Source organism: Mustela nivalis (genome assembly GCF_964662115.1).
Source record: "Mustela nivalis genome assembly, chromosome: 12".
NCBI classification, from domain to species: Eukaryota; Metazoa; Chordata; class Mammalia; order Carnivora; family Mustelidae; genus Mustela; species Mustela nivalis.
The window spans coordinates 73,951,998-73,973,331 of NC_139031.1; the positions used below are offsets into that span (position 1 = coordinate 73,951,998).

Genomic DNA, 21,334 nt, shown 5'->3' on the forward strand with positions numbered 1-21,334 from the left:
AACAGACCAAAATATACTTAGGACCAAGTGGACCACCTGTTTTGTCAATCTGGGAGATTTTATTCTCTCCTTTTACCCCCCCCCTTTTTTTTTTCCTTTTCTTTTTTGGTTTCTGATCTCTTCAGATTTGTCTAGTGTGTATTTTGCTTGGGTCATGGTTGATACTTTTGATTTTATTCTCATGTTCATCCATTCTTCTCTGAGCAAAATGACTAGAAGGAAGAATTCACAAGAAAAGAAAGAACTGGAGGTAATACTCTCTGCCACAGATCTAATCAATATGGATATAAGTAAAATGCCAGAGCTGGAATTCAGGATAATAATTATAAAGTTACTAGGTGGGCTTGAACAAAACAGAAAAGACACTAGAGAATCTCTTAGTACAGAAATAAAATCTCATCAGGCCAAAATTAAAAATGCTTTAACTGAGATGCCGTCTAAAAGGAATGCTCTAACAGTTAGGGTAAATGAGGCAGAAGAGAGTCAGTGACGTAGAAGACGAGATGATGGAAAGAAAGGAAGCTGAGGAAAAGAGAGAAAAACAACTAATGGACCATGAGGTGAGGATCTGAGAAATCAGTAATACCATAATGCAAAATAATATTAAAATTACTGGGGTCCCAGGGGAAGAAGAAAGAGAGAGGGATGGAAGGTATATTTGAGCAAATCATAGCTGAGAATATCCCTAATCTGGGGAAGGAAACAGGCATTCAAGTCTGGGAGGTTGAGAGAACTCATCCTTCAAAATCAATGAAAATAGACCAACACCCCAGCATATAATAGAGAAGCTTGCAAATTTCAGAGGTAAAGAGAAAATCCTGAAAGCAGCTCAAGAGAACTCTTTAACCTACAGGGGGAGGAACATTAAACTGACAGCAGATCTATCCACAGAGACGTGGAAGACCAGAAAGGGCTGGCATGTTATATTCAGGGTACTAAATGAGAAAAACATGCAGACAAGAATACTTTATCCAGACTATCTCCTTCCATTCAAAATGGAAGGAGAGGTAGAGAGCTTCCAGGACAAACAGAAGCTAAAAGACTCTGTGATCACTAAACCAGCCCTGCAAGAAATATGACAGAGGATCCTGTAAGTGAAGAGAGAGCCCATAAGTAATACAGACCAGAAAGAAACAGAGACAACCTACAGAAATGGGGTCTTTACAGGTAATACAATGGCACTAAACTCTTACATTTCAATAGTTAACTCTGAATGTAAATGGGCTAAATGCCCTAATCAAAAGATACAGGGTATCAAGTAGATTAAAAAAGCAAGACCCATCCCTATGCTGTCTGCAAGAGACTCATTTTAGACCTACAGATACTTACAGATTGAAAGTGAGGTGGGGAGGGGAAATATTTATCATGCTAATGGACATCAAAGGAAAGCTGGGGTAGCAGTCCTTAAATCATTCAAATTAGATTTCAAACCAAAGACCATGGTAAGGAATGAAGAAGGACACTATATTATACTTAAAGGGTCTATCCAACAAGATCAATATTTATCCAACAATTATAAATATTTATGTTCCTAACTTGGGAGCAGCCTATTATAGAAACCAATTCATAACAGAATTAAACACATTGATAATAATACAATAATAGGGGACTTCAACACCCTACTCACTGTAATGGACAGATCCTCTAAGTAGAAGATCAACACAGAGTATTTCTAACTTTGAACATAAACACTAATAGTCTTTTTTATTTTTTTACCTTATTTAAAAAGATTGTTGGAAATCAATGGGATTTTTCCTGATAAAGATACCTTATCTCACTTCCAGGTTGGGAGGTGGCTGGAGATCATATCCAGAGTGGAGCTGGAGGTTCAGATAATGATTACCTGATCTTAAACTTGCATATCCCAGGATTTAAGTAAGGAAAACCAATTCTGATTCCTTTCTGTAAGAATCCTCATGCCTGTTTCCCTATAGAAATAGATGCTTTCATAAAACATACTTATGTTGTGATGGTCTTAGCAAATAATGAACTGCTGTAGGATAATATATTACATTTAAGAATATCTGTAGAATTGGTGATTGAGAAACTGTAACCATTATTTGTATGTTTAGATGAAGCTGAAAGTTTTTAACAATAATTCTATCCAAATGTTACAATAACCAGGATTATTGGATGCTTAATGAAGAAATTTTCCCAAGTTGTTGTTTGTGGGAGTATTTTTGGTTTATAAATTTATTTTTTCTCAGTTTTATCTGTAAAGTAGTCTGTTATAACTGTTTAAATTCTTTTTTGCTTTAGTTCTCCATGTTGACATTTCCCGATAGGCATATTTTTCTTGCTTTAGGATGGATGGTAATAGTTGTATCAGGAGATTCAAGCATATTACCGTCGTTGTGTAAGCTCCTTGCTGGGATGGTCTAGGGACACAGAGATGGAGCAGGGAAGAAGTGGCTGTGGGGAGCCATTGATTAGGGGAAGAGAAGAGCATTGCTTTCAGCTTAATGGAGAATTGACTTAGTTTTGTATCATACTGTATTTAGAATATACAATAAATATTATAACTTTAATCTGTCAAATAGGCCACCAACGTCTATGACTGGAGCCATGGGTTCTGAACTGGGAAGAATAACATTTGTCTTTGAGACCCTCTGTTCGGCTGACTGTGTTCTATACTTCATGGTGGTAAGTGAAAGAGAAGCTTTCAAAGGCAGGTTTCTAAGCTTGGCATTTTCTTTCAAGTGCCAATTCATTCATGCAAGTTGGGATAAGAATCCCATTTTTCTTCCCATTCTTAGGTCCTTGCAGAAAGTTAAAAAATATCTAAAGAAGTCACTAAGGAATGTGCAGTGCAGCCCACAAAGAAAGCTTGTGTTCCTCATGGGGAAGACTGAGCAAGGGGGCTCGGGTGACTGATGGAAATCTGGTAAAAACTCCTTCATAAAGATATGCCATCAGCACAATGAAAACTCTCCTCTGATAACCATTCTGTGGTTCATACCACTAGGAAGGAAAAACCTCTATAAGGAAACTCTTCACTGTTAAATTAATAAATGTAGACAAAGGACTTACTATGTACATGTCATACTTCTGCCCCATTTTTTCTAGATGGCCTATACATTTCAACTCTTAGCCTGAGAAAAGTAGCAACAAAAAATTTATTAAGACCTTTTGTGGGTATTACGATGTTGTTAGCTAAGATTTTAACGCTGTAAGTAGTGACTTCAAAGACATTGTTTTTACTTTTCTCCCAAGTCTTTTAGTAGCTAGTAAGCAATCTATTAACAGTTTCCTCTGTGACATACAAATTAGATGAAAATTTTAATATTTGTGATTACTGCCAGCTTAAGGGAAGGCAGGCTGTTTTCTTTTTTTTTTTTTTCAAAGATTTTATTTATTTATTTGACAGAGAGAAATTACAAGTACACTGAGAGGCAGGCAGAGAGAGAGAGAGAGAAGGAAGCAGGCTCTCTGCTGAGCAGAGAGCCCGATGCGGGACTCGATCCCATGACCCTGAGATCATGACCTGAGCCGAAGGCAGCGGCTTAACCCACTGAGCCACCCAGGCGCCCCCAGGCTGTTTTCTTCTTGAAAAAAAAAAAAAAAAAAAAAGGACTTTGTTGTGGTAAAAGATCATGAATAATCTTCAACACATCCATTTATTTATTTTTTATAAGATTTAATTCATTTATTTGACAGAGATCACAAGTAGGCAGAAGGGCAGGCAGAGAGAGAGAGAGAGAGAGGAGGGAGCAGGCTCCCCACTGAGCAGAGAGCCCAACATGGGGCTCGATCCCAGGACCCTAGGACCATGACCTGAGCCGAAGACAAAGGCCTTAACCCACTGAGCCACCTGGATGCCCCAAAACATCCATTTAATACACTACAAATAAGCAATAATTCAATTCCCAGTTCTGCCTCCGTATTTCTTTAATCTGTTCATTCTTTTTCACCATCAGTGCCATTACTGAGGTCCTGATTCCCACTATTTCTCAGTAGCCATCTGTATTCTTTTTCTCTCCATTCTCTCATATATGCTGCTGTCAAAATGTTCTTTATAAACATCAAAACAGTAATGGAGACTTCCACAACGAATTGCCTCCTTCCCCTTGCTAGTTGGTTACTGCCTATGGCAGTGGCGGTTAAAGTGTGGTCGCTGGACCAGCATCACCTGGGAATTGGTTAGAAATATAGATTTCTCAGGCCCCTCCTGGTCTTAATGAGAAGCTCTGGCGATGGGCCCAGATATCTGTGTTCTAGCCAGCCACAAGGGTGGCTCTAACATCAATGAAAGTTTGAGTGCCAATAGCCTCTAAATACACTTAAAATTTCTTAGCATGGCTCAGTTTGGGTTTTTGTCCTCTTTGCCCAGCCTCTTTTTACCAAGTCCACCACACCTCTTCAGGCAACCTGAATTTATTTGAGGGCCTCTCTGTACTTCAGTTCTCATACTTGGCACTCTGAACCAGAATGGCTCTCTTGCTTTTGCTCCTTTGTCTGGTGAACTCTCATTCATAATTCAAGGGGTGCTCAAACTTCACCTCTTCTGGGAAGCTTTCTCTTAGTCCTTTAAGTGAAATTAGCCATTCTCTCCAGTGTCCTCCAAAAACTCTTTGAGAAAACTCTGTTTTAATTATGTGACTGTATTGATGTTTTTGTCTCTCTCACTTGACCAAGCACTCCTGAGGGTAGGAATCATAGCTATTTATTTTTGTAAATCAATCTTAGAGTTTTTGGCTCATAGAAGAATCTGTTAGTTTTCTTTCCTCTCTGTTTGATTCGGTTTTCTCACAGGATTTTTTGTGATGTCAATTAAATAGTGCATAGAAATGCTCTCAAAACCATGCAGGTTTTCGGGATGCCTGGGTGGCTCAGTGGGTTGAGCCGCTGCCTTCAGCTTGGGTCATGATTTCAGGGTCCTGGGATCGAGTCCTGCATCGGGCTCTCTGCTCAGCGGGGAGCCTGCTTCCCTCTCTCTGCCTGCCTCTCTGCCCACTTGTGATCTCTCTCTGTCAAATAAATAAATAAAATCTTTAAAAAAAAAGAAAAACCATGCAGGTTTTCAAAACCTTTTACAAAGGTAAGATGGTATTATTTGTGGTAATGCAATAAATTTCATTAATTATTGGAATAAACATGTAGAAAGATGATGTTTTAACAGAGAACTGTCTGTGTATTCAGAGCTCCTTTTAGGAAGCGGCATGTATGGTGATTTGGTCATTTGGTAACGTGGAGAATTCTGTAATGTATGACAAGCACATTCTGTTATTCCTGTCTGTGGTGTGAACTCAAGACACATCTCTTTACAGCATATTTGATTACTTTATAATGTTTGACTCCTATGTTTATATCATAGAAAGAAACAGACATATCTTGAGCTCATGCCACCATATGGTCAACATCCCGGATAATGTAACAGAAGCCCATCCGAATTTCTAAGTCATCTAGTAGGATTTCTGTAGGGACCACTAATTAGAAAATTCAAGGCTGGCTTTGATTTGCACTTCAAATTAGTTAGTTGTGCATTACATTATTTGGTTCACTTACTATATTTGTTTGCTAATCATCTTAATGACAGCATTTTGGTTAGAATGTCACACATTTGTAGGATATTCTAAATATTGAATTTAGCTAAGGAAATCAGATATGAAGTATTTATACATATTCCTTTGGAATTCAAGTTTAAGCAGCAGAATAAGATTCTTTGGACTTAAAATAACATTCTGGTTAATAAACACTTAGAGAAGCCTGCAAGTTGCAAGTGTAGTTCAAGGGGAACTTAGAACTCCTGGTGTAAGAGCTGCCTAGCAGACTCTCTCAAGGAAAAAGGCAAACATGGAAAGCCTTGCTCTTCTGTGAGAAGTTTACTGTGAGAAATTGGAGGAATTTGTTTTCCCTTTGAAGTGTCTTTCTTTCTTTCTTTTTGTATTTTATTTATTTATTTGACTGAGAGAGAACACAAACAGGGGAAATGGAAAACAGAGAGGCTTCCCCTCTCACTCACAGAGCAGGGAGCCTGATGAGGGACTTGATCTCAGGACCCCAGGATCATGACCTGAGCTGAAGGCAGACACTTTACAGACTGAGCCACCCAGGCGCTCCGGAAGTGTATTTCCTAAGCTAGAGTCACCTGCACACAGACACATGCACACACACACACACACACACCCCGTTAAATGTACTAAAATGTGAGACTTTTTTCAGGTTATATTGACAATGTGTTTGAAAAATTGTAGTTACTAAGCTGGTAAGTGCTTGTGTAGACTTGGAGGGAGGTTTTGAGAGTTCTAGGATGACGTGCTCTGCAGATAAATATTCATTGACCCTCCAGGGGTTTTTGTAAAGACATATTTGTAATGTATACACCTGTATATTAATCCCAAGTTTGTGCTTTTTTGTTTATATTTTCTACTATATATTAGGATATTAATAGAAAAAGTACCAATGTGGTGGAATCATGGGGTGGAACCAAAGAAAAGCAAGCTTATACCCACATCATATTCAAGAATGCAACATTTACATTTACATGGGCATTCCAGAGAACCAATCAAGGTCAAGATGTAAGTTCCAAATACTTTTTGTTTTTTCAATGCAAAGATCATGCTCCTGATGGAAATTTGTACAAAATGATCACCTATCTCTCCTGGAGGAAAAGACTTGGTTTTCTATTGATATGGGACAATCAATCATAATCAATCATTTGGTTATGGAGTGGATTTGTATTAAAATGGTTTGAGAGCAAGAACGTATGAAATTGAATAACACAACGTATCTTTGGATTGTTCTACACTAAACAGATATATTTACTGAAAGCTCAAGAGAAAGAAAATCTGACTGTAGTTATTAAAAGGTGTCTTTAAGGCTTTCTAAGACTTTGAGAAGGCTGGTGACTGTCTTCCTCTTTTTCTGAATGTTCTGACATTTGTCCTGGAGCCCATAACTGGTGTTGGTTTATTATTTCATTGTAGTGATGTCGCCTTTTATAGCCTGGAGAGTGTGTATGTACACATAATTGGGTTTACACACAGAATTTATTTTCTTTTACTGTCCCTGCTAGAGTAGACCTTAATTCTCCCCTAAGTAGGTTCCATTATATGTTTTGATAGTAACAAGACTTACTTTTGTGATCTCCATAGACGTGACCTTCCCAAGGTGAAAACAAGGTAAACCACTTAAAGCTGTGGTGACAAATGCAGAACATTTTCTCTTTTCTCTTTGGGCTTTCCCTGGGGAACCCATTCCCAGATGTTATTTGACTCTGATTGTTGATGGGTGTTTGGATTACCATCACGTGGGGCATGAACATGCCGTGGGATGTTTCCTCATCTTCTTCTTGTCCCTCCCCCAGACAAAAGACATTAGTAGTCTAGGGTAGCTCTCTTCTCTACTGATAGAGAGGTGCCACTGCCTGGTGAGAACTAGATCTTGATTGACCCAATGTTGCAAGAAGAAAAAGTATAGTTAGACCCAGGGATTTGTTCTCTACTCTGCAACTCTTCACTAGAAATCCATACATAGGTCAGGGAAAGTACTGGAGAGAGAAAGAAAGTCCCGAAGGGATGGTGTGATGGCATCATGGTCAGTGTTTGGTGAGGATCAGAGTCCTAGTCTTTCAAGGCTAACCCCTCTTCAAAAGCTTTAGACTTGCTACCCTGCAAACATCCTATTGTATCATTACGGTTAGGCTTATCTCTGAATAAACCATCATGGGAGATAAAGTTGCTCCTGTGTTAAACCATACCAGTTCTTCCAGATGTAAAGCCTATAAACATGCCCGATCTTGCGGTGATTGTGGATAACCTCCTGGAACTCCATTACTATGGAGATTAGTTCCTAGTGTTAAGATTTAAGATTTTTTTTTTTTAAAGAACCAAGAAGAAGTAACTTTAATCCACTATCGATTATAAACTGCTAGTCTGGAACACTCTGCTTAGCTATTTTGGTGATATCCACACAAAACGATCTGGTTGTATGATTAAGCCCCAAGGCAGAAGTCATTACTTTCTGCTCTCTTTTTAGAATAGACGGTTCATCAATGACATGGTGAAGATTTATTCTATCACTGCCACTAACGCAGTTGATGGGGTGGCGTCCTCATGCCGTGCCTGTGCCCTCGGTTCTGAACAGTCGGGCTCATCGTGTGTCCCCTGCCCCCCAGGCCACTACATTGAGAAAGAAACCAACCAGTGCAAGGAGTGTCCACCTGACACCTACCTGTCCATACATCAGGTCTATGGCAAGGAGGCTTGTATCCCATGTGGGCCTGGGAGTAGAAGCACTCAGGTAAGTGAGTGTGTGTTTCAGTTATTCCCAGGAAAACTCATAAGATCCCCTTAATATTTCTCCAGGAACTATGTTGTAATTCTATTTAGAAAGGGCCTTTTCATTCTTCTTGTTTTCTCTCCTCTTACGTTTATGAAGCACGTGAACATGTCTTATGTGCCATAAAAGCCCTAGTTCCTGGGGGCATCAGATATTAAGAAAAGTACCCCAATAAGAATGGTTTCCAAAAATATGAAAATTAGATTTTTGTGTATTCTGTTAGGGGAGAGCAAGTAAACTCCCTCTGTGGGTTGGCCATAGGAATATAGGGAGAGCAGCAAGTATATCTTAGCCTATTTTAAGGGCAAAGGTTGATGTTATATTATGGGTGAAGGAGAAAGTAGTTTTACTGTCTCTTGAAACTGGCATAACAGGGACTTTTAGCTATTTATTAAAATACCTTTTTCCAAGAAACAGGTCTTAAAATAACTTTGCTCTTACTTTAAAAAATGCTGATTTTTCTGTACTCTGCCTTGGAAAATTTAATTATTTTTTGGAAATTCCCTATATTCATGTGATAAACCATAACTAAGACAAAAAAAAAATGAAACAATTTTTAAACATAGAACTGTTTTTAAACACATTTTTCATAGCAGCTAATATTTTGTTTTCTACTAAATATTTTTTTTGTTTCTTAATCTTTAATCAAAGGACCACTCAGTTTGCTATAGTGACTGCTTTTTCCACCACGATAAAGAAAATCAGAGTTTGCACTATGACTTCAGCAACCTCAGCAGCGTGGGCTCATTGATGAATGGACCCAGCTTTACCTCCAAAGGAACCAAATATTTCCACTTCTTCAATATTAGTTTATGTGGGCATGAGGTGAGTTCTGGCTGTCAAAATGAGGTGGAGCTGTATTTCAGCTCTGATTGAGTTGATATTTTCTGTGTGGATGGCCAATAAAATCTCTATGGAAACTAACAACCAAATGTCAGAAACTGAGCTGTGATTGCTTAAATCCTGCATTGCCTCTTAGCATGTTGGCAGCTTTCTCCAGCAGGGCCAGCCTTGTCTGCCTCTGCGTCCATCAGAGCACTTATTCCCCAGCCCCTGGAACCCCAGAGATAATGATCTTCATTATGAGATGCTGTGCCAGATTTTATGCAAAGAAAATAAAAAGAGATCTGATGACCACAGATGTTTTCAGGCAAAGGGATCTATAAATTTTACATGGTGTGGTGTTTGTCCTGTTCTGATTTCACAAGGAGTGACCTAAAACACTCAGCTGGTTAGTCACTCAGTTAATTCAATAAATAAATGCATATTAAATATGTTTTGCCAAATATTGAGTGAAGCGGTGAATGAGATTCTTTACATTACGTATTACATTTCTTTTTGTCCCTATGCCCTACGTTCCTATGTCTTGCCTTCCATCTCTCCCCTCTTCTTTTCTGTCCTCTTTCTCTTCTTTTCTTTTCTATTCTGATTCCTTTCCTTTTGTTGCTGTGTTCGCCTTTCTTTCCTTAATAGTTTCTTTCTGATCTTTTCCGTTGTTTTTCTCTTCTCAGTTTCAACAATTTAAGCTTAGTAACAATATATTGTACCTGTATTATTGTGAGAAGGTTTAGTGGAGGAAGAAACTTTTTTAAAATTTGGACTGCTAGCTGCATGAAGAAAGATAAGTTGACGTTCCTTTCTTTGGGCCCATGTGTGCTCACCCTACAGCTAAGACTAATAAAATCGTCTTCCTTTTCCCCTTTATACTGTCCTACATAGAAATTATAAAGCTATAGTTGTTTGTAGTGGGACTATAGTATATTTAAACAGTCTTCCAGTTTTTATAGATTACATATTCCAACTGAGTGAATGATTCAAAAAGTAAACTCCTGTATTCCCTTCACCTTCCTCTGTAGTTGAGTAGTTACACGTCATTGAGTGTGAGTAGCTGAATGAAGACACTCACAGTGACCAACTATTAAGAATTTAGATGGTGTCCTAAATTTTGCTTCAATAGGACTTTCAGGCTTTCTTCTTCAGACTTCATATTACCTTTTTGCCACAACAGACCAATAAAGGAGAAGGAAGAGCATGTCTCTTTCTTTGACATTAAAACCTTCACCAAGAGTTATCTGGTCTCTTTGAACACATTGTTATCCTTTGAATTGACGGTTTCATGGGTGACTTTTAGTTCCTTAAGTTAGATGGCTATCATCCAGCACAAATGATGCTTGTAGTTGGAAGAGCAGTGCAGTCTTGAATTTCTATATTCATTGTAATTTAAATGACTCAACCCTGGTTAAACATTGGAATTCCTCAAGAGCTTTTAAAAAAAAAATGCCAGTGCCTGGGCCCCACACCATACCAATTAAAGCAGAATGTCTGCAGTGAGGAGAGAGCCACTGCTCTACGAGGGTCATGAGCTCTCGGAGATCTAATGTAAGGACTGACTCTTACACACACACACACAAAGAGGTTTCTCTTTATGACTTCATTTTCCTAGGGAAAGAAGATGGCTCTCTGTACCAACAATATAACAGACTTCACAGTAAAGGAAATAGTGGCGGGGTCCGATGATTATACGAATTTGGTAGGAGCCTATGTATGCCAGTCAACTATTATTCCTTCTGAAAGTAAGGGTTTCCGAGCAGCGTTATCATCACAGTCCATCATTCTGGCAGATACATTTTTAGGTAAGCGTCATTTGGTTCCTGTATGTATGCATGCAGTTATTCTAAAATTACAGTACTGGTAACTTGTCATTGTGTTGGTATTTGCCATAGATGATGATGGCCGCAGGTAATTCTAAAACATCACTTTGTAACATGGTTCCAAAGCCCCTGAAGTTGAGATCTATTGGTCAATCTAAGTGAATGCAAGCATCTCCTGAATTTATGCATAAATTTTTTTGGGGAGTCTGTGCTTTTCATCAAATTCTCCAGGAGCTTAAAAGCAGAATAAGATTAGAAACCAAAACTATAAACAAAAGGACATCAAACAAATATTGTATAAACCTAAATCATAATATCCACCTCCAGTTTTCATAAGTATGTTGGTGACACTTAGTAAAGGTGAATGTGCAGAGCTTTATTCCCCATCTGTCTTTCCTGTCTTTGTAGACTAGAAGGCGTAAGAAAGTTTTAAGAATGACCACTTAGTGATTTTTATGGATCAAGTTCCTTAGAACCTCTGGGATGGTGATATAACATATAACAGTATAACAATTTAACAAGCTTCTTGTGATTCTAATGTACAGCAGAGTTGAGAACCCATTGCTATCAACTCCAGAGGAATTTAGCTTTAATTTTCAGCACCGTGGTCAGTTACCGAGTCAGCTGGAGAGGTTGCGGTTACTGCTCGCATTTTGGCTCTGTGGTCATTTTGTCTCCAAGGGATGGAAGAAATGCCTGACTTTTAGATAAAACAAAATTTGGAGTTGCTTTCTGGAAGTTATTGGGTACAAAATTTTTTGTTTTCTCAGGTGTGTCTATATTGAGTGAAAAGCTGTATTAGCAAAACAGCCCAGCTCTTACGTTAGAAGCTGAGAATTTTAATAATGTTAGGATGTTGAAGTGTTAGAGCTGGGGGCTTTAGAGATCATCTCAATTATTTCACGCATTTTACAGATTTAGGACACAAGGCCCAGGGATGTGAAATGATTTGAGCAAAATTACAGAGCTATAGAGTAGATTCTTTTTCTTCTTAGAGTTTGGAATGGTACTTGATCTTACTGTGAATGCATAGATTTAATACAATATTTATTAATTATCAAATGACAGTATCTGAGTAAAGCTGGTTTCTATTCAGATACACAGAGACTAAATAAATCTCATTCTTCTATATTGCTTAATACCTTCTTTTTTATTGTCATCTAGGAGTGACTGTTGAAACGACATTGCAAAATATTAATATAAAAGAAGAAATGTTCCCAGTTCCCTCTAGCCAAATACCAGATGTGCATTTCTTTTATAAGTAAGTGAAGATGCTGCTTCCCTTGACTATTTTAATCAAGAGTATCTTGGTACCTAGAATAGTAGCTTATTATACTTAATAGATACTCAATGATTTGTTCTTAAATAGAAGACTTAGTGTAAAGCAAGAAGCATGAACTATTTTGAAAATGTTATATAAGTTCTGATATGCATAATATATATCTTTTTTCTGATTATATTTTTTCTATATTTCTACTTTATATCTATTTCTTGTATATACTCTATTTTACCTATACTTTATATATATATATATATATTTTTTTTTTCTTATAAATTGGGCAATAAAGAGACTCTACTTCCTTGTCCAGGCAGTATTTGTAATTCAGACATTTCAATATTAGCCAAAGTAGACACAACCTCTCTTCCCTTTGAAAAATTTTTGTGATTATGACTTTGATTATAATTATGGTGACTTGACTAAACACTTTGATGATAGCTTATTACTTTACCTGAGAAAATAGTCCATTTTTCCTAGGCAGTGAAAGCAAATGAGCTCAATTTGTATTAAAATTTTTAATTAGTGAACTTGGACACATTTTTCTTATTCATTGTTGCACAGAGTGTGGGAGCAGTTACACACAGGATATTTATGTCTTGGTGATCTGTGTTGTGTCTGTTGTGTAAAATGCCATTTGCCCTGCTATAGGTCTTCTACAACTACAACATCTTGTGTCAATGGCCGGTCAACTGCTGTGAAAATGAGGTGCAATCCTACTAAACCAGGAGCAGGAGTGATTTCAGTCCCCAGGTATTCTTACTTCTATGTGGTCATTTCATATTTGTATTTATTGTGAGGCAGCAAAACTCTCCAGAATCCTATTATTTTAAGACATATTCTCTAGGAATGCAAAGCAGGAAGAACAGAAGAATATGTAGGTTTTCGTTGTGGGGATGTGCTGAGCATCTCTTAAGAGGACTAGGTCTTCACCAATCTCAGTACTTCCCCGTCTCCTCAATGCTGTCTTCTCCTCCTGTTTGCCCAAGTGTCTGTTTGTCTTGAAAATTATTTAACTAATTATATAATTATTGTGTTTGTATCCTCGTATTAATTCATAGTGGTTAGTCCTAATTTCCCTAAGAGCTGCTTTACACATAACCTGTCTGATAGTATTTCATCAGCGAACTACCTGAGTGGTCTAGACGGAAGTAATCTACCCTCCCAATCATAGCTTCTTTCTCTGTAAGGTGGGGGGCACAGTAGATAATTTATATGCTCCATTTCCAGCTCTTTCATTTTCTGATGAATGGCGGCAGAATGACCGAGGTAGGGTCTCCTCTGTAGAATACACAATACAATTCATTTAACTTACTGGCATTGAGAGAACAGCTCTCCACACTGTCAGTCTGACTAATACAGTCCACCTGGATGGGAACTCTAGGAGGGAACAAGCAATTTCATGGACTCAGAGCTGTCAGCTTACCTACTGTTTTCATGGCGTGAGTGCCATTTAGATGTCTGCTGATTTTCATTCTTTGCACTTATTTATTGTTCCGTATGTAGATTATTTCTAATCTCTGTGTGGGATTAAGGTACCTTTGGAGCACAGTTTGACTTGCAGGTTTTTCCTCCATTAAGCTAGTGAAAATGTATATTTAAAAATGATTGACTTAATTTTGTTTTTGATAGTTTCACCATAACCCATAAGAGATTTGAAGCTCTTCTGCTCATGTCACCGCAGTATTGGAAATCAGCGGTCTAAGTGTTAGGTCAACTGCTTGATATCTTAAAAGGTTTAGCAGTGCTAACAACATTGCGGGTTTACTTTGGGACATAAAGGTACACTAGTATTCATTTCTCTCCAGCTGTGTTCTCTGTCTGATGGATCTGGGAATTAATTTTTCTTTTCACCTTTTCAAGGTGAGAGAAGTATATAATGAGAGGAGAACACAATGAAAGGTAACAGGTGTCAAGTGAAAGAGACAGGGGGGTCTGATGCCAAGAGCCTCATGTGGCAGAGGGTCCCTGCGCCAGCATCCAGGCTGGAGTCAGGGCAGTAAACCACGCTTTGTTTAGGAGAAGGTGTGGTTAGAGTGGCTTTAATTATTCCCTAAGATCCCACCATAGAGCTTTGAATTCAGACGCTGCATTTGTTTATGAACTTAGCAACTAGCCTCCCTGAGTCTGGCCTCAGGAAGTCTCTCTGATGGCTTCCAAGAAGATAATATGACTGAAGGTCAGGTCTGTCCTTCATTTTTTGTTTATTTTTAAAATATATTTGACAGAGAGAGAGAGAGAGAGATCATAAGTAGGCAGAGAGGCAGGCAGAGAGAGAGGAGGAAGTTGGCTCCCTGGTGAGCAGAGAGCCCAATGCTCGATCCCAGGGCTCGATCCCAGGACCCTGAGATGATGACCTGAGCTGAAGGCAGAGGCTTAACCCACTGAGCCATCCAGGTGCCCCCAGGTCTGTCCTTTAAGAAAGTATCTCACTCTCACTCTTCCAAGGTGGGTTCTGATGTTTTAAGGTAAAAAAAAAAAAAAAAAAGTCTCATGTTGTTAAATGATACCATTTAGAAACTTGGGGTTTTGTTGCCTTGTGAGAAGAGGAAAGGTTAAGTTTTTCCTTTGACCTCTAGCAGTTTTTTCTCTTCACAGAATTTAGCTGTCTTTGCCAGGGTTTCTCAAGATACTCCGTGGCAGAATACCTTGGGGTGTCTATTTTAAAAATCAATTTCTAGATCTTTTTTGAAACCAAAACAATCTCTTGAGTGTTGAGCATGGGAATGTTTTTTAATACAAGGCAATTCTTAGGTGCCTGGCTGGCTCAGTTGGTGGAGCATATGACTCCTGATCTCAGGGTTGTGGGTTCCAGCCCCATGTTGGGGGTAGAGATTACTTTAAAATATTATTTAAAAAACACAAGACAATTCTGTGCAGATAAAAATTTTGGAACTACTGATCTTAATCCACATTTTGCTATTTTGGTGATTTGGCTTGCTTTTTTCTGAGGTAAATCCTCAAACTTTGCTCTGCGTTTTAGTTTTCTGAAAAGCTCATTTAAAATGTCTTGGTCTACAGGGTAGTCCTTCACCCATATTTGGTAAAAATTTATATGTAGTTATGATGCACATTGAGGTTTGAGGACCACTGCTCTAGGGAACAGCTGGAACCCCACAACCTAATGAGCTAACCTTCTATTCTTACTTGAATCAGTTCCCCATGAAGGCACAAGGGGGAGCCCTGGCATCAGCATATGAAAAACAGCAGCTTGTTCTGAAATAATTAGAGTTTTTTTTAGCTTTGGGGCTGAATAAAGATTTCCTACTAACAGTGAGGAGATGTTAACAGAGCCAGGTTTCTCCAGCTACTTTTGAAGAGGATTTACTTTGCAGTTTGGGGGAACAGGGGGGTGGGGAGCTTTAAGATCTCCAGAAGAGGGAAGAAGGTGCTAACCAGGCACTTGGCTTGAAAAAAGTCTCATATGCTGTGACCAAAAAGTCTCAGAAAGCAGACTTTGGCAATTTGGAAGGGATGCCACCCCCGGGAATTCTCCTGTCTTGGCCAACAATCTTGGCAAAGCCGGCAAAGGAGACTTGAGTAGTAGTGATGTTGGTTGGGGCTCTGAAGCTTGTGACCTGAGAAAATGTCATAAAACCTTTAGTCTTGGGAAAATGAGAAGTTCTTAACAGAGCGTGGGCGGGCAGGAGGAAGGGACAGTGTGTGTTCCCTGTGTATCTCATAGGAAATTTAGAGGGAATAGCAAATTATCAGGGCCGCCTACTAACCTGCAGTTGAAAAACTGCATCCTGTCTGTGTTTGGTCTGGCAAATGCAGTTGGTTTCTAATTCCACAAAGTGTCTGGGGGGGTGTGTGAGACATTTTAGATAAAAACTTAACAGTATGGTATCTGTGGTGGAAGAAATCTGAGAACCAGAGTGAGTGGACTTTTGGGGATTTCCTGGTGGAGTTCTCATCTTAGCCAGCGAACAAATTTCTAACCGAGTAGAGTGCTGATAGCCCTAAATAGATCACCCTCCAGCCTCTGCCTAAGAAACTTTTCAGACCTCCAGTCATGATCCTAGTTGTTAGGAAAATCAAAGATTCACCTTTCAATAGGAAAAATTTAGAACTCAATGAACATTGTGTCCTAAGTGTTCTTTCAAATGCGTAAGAAATTTCTGTGAGTGGAAAGGTTATAAAAAGCATTATTAGAAAGTGGGCAAAATGGGTCATCTTCACTCTGATGAGAGACCTGCATCAGATGCATTTGCTTGACATAGTAGGGAACACTGAGGACCCTGGGTATACAGCTGTGGTGGCACAGTCAAGACAGAAAGATGTCCTGGCTGTGTCGATAATTCTTTCCTTCCCGTCATGTGTTCATCTTGCCATTTTGTCCCTCCACTTTCTCACAGGTAGAGATTTACAAAGAAGCACACTAAGCCCAGAGGCAAATATCACATTTATCCGGGGATAATTCAATTGGTCTGCAAGTTATTGGTGCTTTGTTTAACATGAGTCATTCTTCCTCCAACGAGGTGGTCTTTAATAATGATATGATTTAGAGGAAAATCATCATCCTCTCTTTCTCTGTCTCAATTTATGTAACTATATTTAACTGCTTGGAGAGTTTATGAATCAGTCTAAAACTGTTTTTGCCAAAACCTCCTTCAGAATCCAAATTCATCTTTATCATAAGGGTAGCCTTGGGCTCAGAGAGTCCAGCTAGTGAGTGGTTCTGGGCCAAATGGAGAGGGGCTACTGCTCATTAAAAGGGGAAAAAAAAGAGTTTAGCTTCTGAGAACGTTGTATCTCACAAAAAGGATGCTTCAGAGGTCTGTCATGATAGCGTTCACAGGCGGAACATGCCAGAGCTTTATTCCACAGGCTCTGATTTAGAGTATGCTCTGTCAAAATTATCGGACTTGCAGGACACTCGTGTTTTCTTTGGTCTTTGGGAGAGGTCTCTTGCAGCCAAAAAGTCTATCCATTTTAAGGGGTTAAGAGGCAAAGGATAATGATTGGTTAAGTGGGTTCCTTGTTTTCTTTTTTCCTCTGAACCACTTATGGACAGATAATAGATATCTAAATTGGTACAAGTTAAATTTAAAAGGCAGTGGAATTTAAAAGATAAAAGCCAAGTATGTTCTTAGAACAGGGAAAAGTGAGGAGGCATATAAAAGCTCTATGAGCATAAGTAAAAACCCATTATGATCAAGAAATGGAAAAATTTGAATACAGAATTGTTTAAGTTATACAGTTCAAGCACTAATGAGTAATCATAGGACATGACATAAAAAGATTACAAAACAGTCAAAAAGATAAGGATCCATTTTGAAATAAGGATGATAAAACTCTGACAGGTTTTGCAGATCTGTAGATAAGAGGGTCTGGAGAGTGTTAACTAATGTAGTTTGTATAGATCTTGATCAGGTTCTGGCTTTTGGTAATTAACCTAGGGGAGAATCTGCAAGAAGGGAGGTTTTTGCAGGAGACTGGTAGAATTTTAGATCCCTGGGCATCTGGGTGGCTCAGTGGGTTAAGCCTCTGCCTTCGGCTCAGGTCATGATCTCAGGGTCCTGGGATCAAGTCCCGCATCGGGCTCTCTGCTCAGCAGGGAGCCTGCTTCCCTCTCTCTCTCTCTCTGCCTGCCTCTCCATCTACTTGTGGTTTCTCTCTGTCAAATAAATAAATAAAATCTTAAAAAAAAAAAAAAAAAGAATTTTAGATCCCTGGATCAAAGAGGTATGGATCAGAAATCTTATGTTCAAACTCCGTCATAAGTGGTTGATACTCTTCAGCCTCAGGGCAAAATTGTTGCAAGATCCAAAGCCATTTTATGGATCCCACACAGGAAGGCTCTCAGTCCACTGGCGTTCTCACCTGAGAAAGGCTGAACTTCTCAGAAGCCAAAGCCAAGGGGCTACCAGCAGCTGGTCAGAGAGCATCACCCATGCCCAGAGGATACCAGTCTCTGAACTCCAAGATTGGGAAACCCCACGAAAACCAGAAAAGCCTTGCACGAAAGAAGCTGAGTAACAACCGTGCTCTGACACCCAATGAGAAAGTTTGAGGCACTTAAACTATGGACTCCCCCCCACCCAGTCTCTTGAGACCAACTCCAGAAGGGTCAGAACCATACTGACAATGTAACTTATTTGAATAAGGTTTAGGCAAAAACAAGGTTACATTGTTTTATCAACTATCCCAACAATTTACAGTTGATTAGGTATAGGGTTGTAGTAGTTCATAAGAAAATAAGATTATTGTCCATGAATTTTTAGTATGAACCAAGGAGATCCTGCCTTAGGTAAGATGATTCATATAAAGGAGGACACTAAAAACTCGTAGCTCTGTCCACTTCTCCCCCCAGAATATGTATCCCATTTTAGAATCCAAAATAGACCTTACTTAACTTTAAAAGAACTTACTTAAAAAAAAAATTGATCGGAATTTTCACGTTACCAGTGCTATCCTGATGGGAAAGGCAAGCCCAGAAACAAAATAAGGAAACTGGGAAGTCTTCCTTATTTAAGAGTAAAACCATATTATGGTGCACCTGGTTTTCCTTGTGGATGGTGGTTTCTGTACCTAGAATTCACGGCCTATGGTGACAGGGGTGTGACCCTACAGGGGTCATCCTGTGGAATTCTAGTCTTCTGTGCTCCGACTGTCAGTGATTCACGTACTGCTCTTCAGACACTTACTTGCTGGTTTCTATGGTGATCTTGTAGACCAAAAATTTAAAAAGAGAAGCTCAGTTAGTGACACCTTTGAAAAGCCAGTGTGGGGAGGATAGAGATGATGGTGACCCAGGTCGTCAAAGGGAAAAGAGTTTCACATATTTGGCGATAAAGCATTTGTTACCTTACTACACGCTTTTTTATTCTTAGTAGAAGAAAATCTTTTTGTGTTTTTTTCTCTTGCATTTTTTTTTTTTTCTATTTTCGTTTTCCATGTAAGCACTATTGAAATGAGGTCTGCTTCCTACACCCTTGTCACTTCATAGGGAAGGCCTGATTCAAACTGTGAAACTTGGGTTTATAACAAAGAATCAAATTTGGATGTTCCACATTTTAACTGATTCGTTGGGTTGAAAGAATGAAAGAATTGATTCTAAACTAAACTACTTTCAACCTAAGAGCAGATTTTAAAAAGTAAATTCTCCCAGGGAAAGGCAATGAATCATTGTAGTATTTTGACATTTACTGGCAGCTCTGTAAGTTACATCAATGTCTTGATTTTTTCCCCTGGTTTCTGTAGTTCTACCAGTTCTTGAGAAAGTGATGTGCATTGTTAATAGTCTTTTATATTTTGCAGTACTTGAAACTTTCCCAAATTGTTCTCTTATTTTGTCCTTTATAAACACCCTAATAAGGCAGTGAAGCAGACGTCGCTTCCGCTAAATTACAAATATGAAACAGTGGGGGGGGCTAAGTCACTGGTGGAAAAAAAACACAAAATCACTTGCAAGTCCAGCCAGAATTGTAACCCAAGTTTTTTCTCCAGAGGTTTTTGCAACTTTAATTAATTTTCCCCCTTTTCTTTATTTGTTGAGGTTTTTTTTTTTTTCCCCTCAAACTTTACTGGACTTACTCTTTTATTTTCCCAAGATAAACAGCCCTCGCTGCCCTTGAAAATGTGCCTGTATTGGAAAGATAAAATAATTTGGGAAGGAGAGACTTCAGCAGAAAAGTATATTGGGTAATTTATTCTAAATGGTCAAAAAGTTAATTACCTTTAAAATTTCAATTCATTGCTGTACAAATAATTGTGTACTTGAAGAACTTTTCTTTCTCTCTCTCTCTCTTTTTTAAGATTTTATTTATTTCACAGAGATCACAAGTAGACAGAATGGCAGGCAGGAAGAGAGGGGGGTGGGAAGCAGGCTCCCGGCTGAGCAGAGAGCCCAGGACCCTGGGATCATGACCTGAGCCGAAGGCAGAAGCTTTAACCCACTGAGCCACCCAGGGGCCCCTTGAATAGCTTTTTCAAAATTTGTTTGCTCAATTTTTTTTTTCAAAAGTGCAGTTTCGAGTTGGTGTTCCTGATGTGGAAGGTGGAAATAGTGATAATTTTTTTAAGTGGCTTGATTTTCATCTATTGTACTTACCTTTTAAAAAAAGTACCTTTTTGTTTCTTGGTCTGAAAATACTTTACTGGCTTTTACAAACAGAAATCAAGGGAGGTAACAGTTAAGCTATTTTTCCCAAGAGTTCCCACTTATCACTGTTCTCAGCTCAAAAGTACTAGACCTCTGTTTCTCAGTACATTACACAGAGCTGTGCTTTTCTTTACATCCCACGCATGAATATTTAGTTTATAGCGTACTATAGGCATTTCGACATTTAGAAGGATAATCCTATAAAAATGTAGACAATTTTTAGGCAGGCAGATTTTTGTTTCAGTGTTCATATTGTAGGATGACCTTAGAATATATACTAAGAGTATGAAATTTTACTTTGTTGCTAGACCGAAAATTTCAGCTTTAGACTGCATATCATCACAAAGTCATCTAAAGTTAAAAGTTAAGAAGGGATGTGTTGGGGTTCTCCCTTTTATTGTGTGCCTATCTTTTTGCCCCACATGTGTTAGGACACCTGTACTTGGTAGCAGCCCAGGTGTGAAGGTTTCCAGGGCAGTGCCATGTATGTACACAGCTTAAGGGAAGTATACTAGACATATGAATGGAACACAATTCCCCTAGCTTTAACAAAGTCATGAACAAAACAGCCATTCCTACCAGAACCTCTCCACATAACTTCTTGCTTCAATGAATAAGGATTCTGTACACAGTAATAGCGGTTTAATTTTTGAGCCATGCTGTGTTTATCTAAAATAAAAAGAAGCAAGTTGACATAATAGACCCACGTACCACAGAGCAGTTTCAAAAGGTCTCTATTCAGGCCCCACCTGGTGGTTGGTTCTCTGCCATCTTGCACCTTTGTGTAAACCCCATCTGTGGTCACCAAGTGGTGATGGTCACTACCTCTTGAAAGATGTCATTGTCAGACTGAAGAAACCCAGTTTTGCACAGTCATTTGCACCACTGAGATATGTGTGGACCTGATAGTTGTTTTGTTTGTTTTTATACTTTAGGCAATTTTGTTTTCAACAATCACCTCCCACGCCCCTGCTGCCCTCACCCTCTAGACCTTGATCCTGTTCATTATTCTGTTCTTGG

At 38.9% G+C, this 21,334-nt stretch overlaps 1 protein-coding gene across 1 annotated transcript in view; it reads left to right on the forward strand.

Moving 5' to 3' along the window:
• Positions 1-21,334, forward strand: part of ELAPOR2 (endosome-lysosome associated apoptosis and autophagy regulator family member 2) — a 176,804-nt gene that overhangs the window by 132,813 nt on the left and 22,657 nt on the right. The window contains exons 11-18 of the mRNA XM_082693184.1: positions 1,785-1,875; positions 2,541-2,643; positions 6,381-6,518; positions 7,978-8,241; positions 8,932-9,105; positions 10,724-10,913; positions 12,096-12,192; positions 12,859-12,960. Coding sequence (XP_082549310.1) covers positions 1,785-1,875; positions 2,541-2,643; positions 6,381-6,518; positions 7,978-8,241; positions 8,932-9,105; positions 10,724-10,913; positions 12,096-12,192; positions 12,859-12,960 — 1,159 coding nt within the window. The remainder of the gene's footprint in view (positions 1-1,784; positions 1,876-2,540; positions 2,644-6,380; positions 6,519-7,977; positions 8,242-8,931; positions 9,106-10,723; positions 10,914-12,095; positions 12,193-12,858; positions 12,961-21,334) is intronic.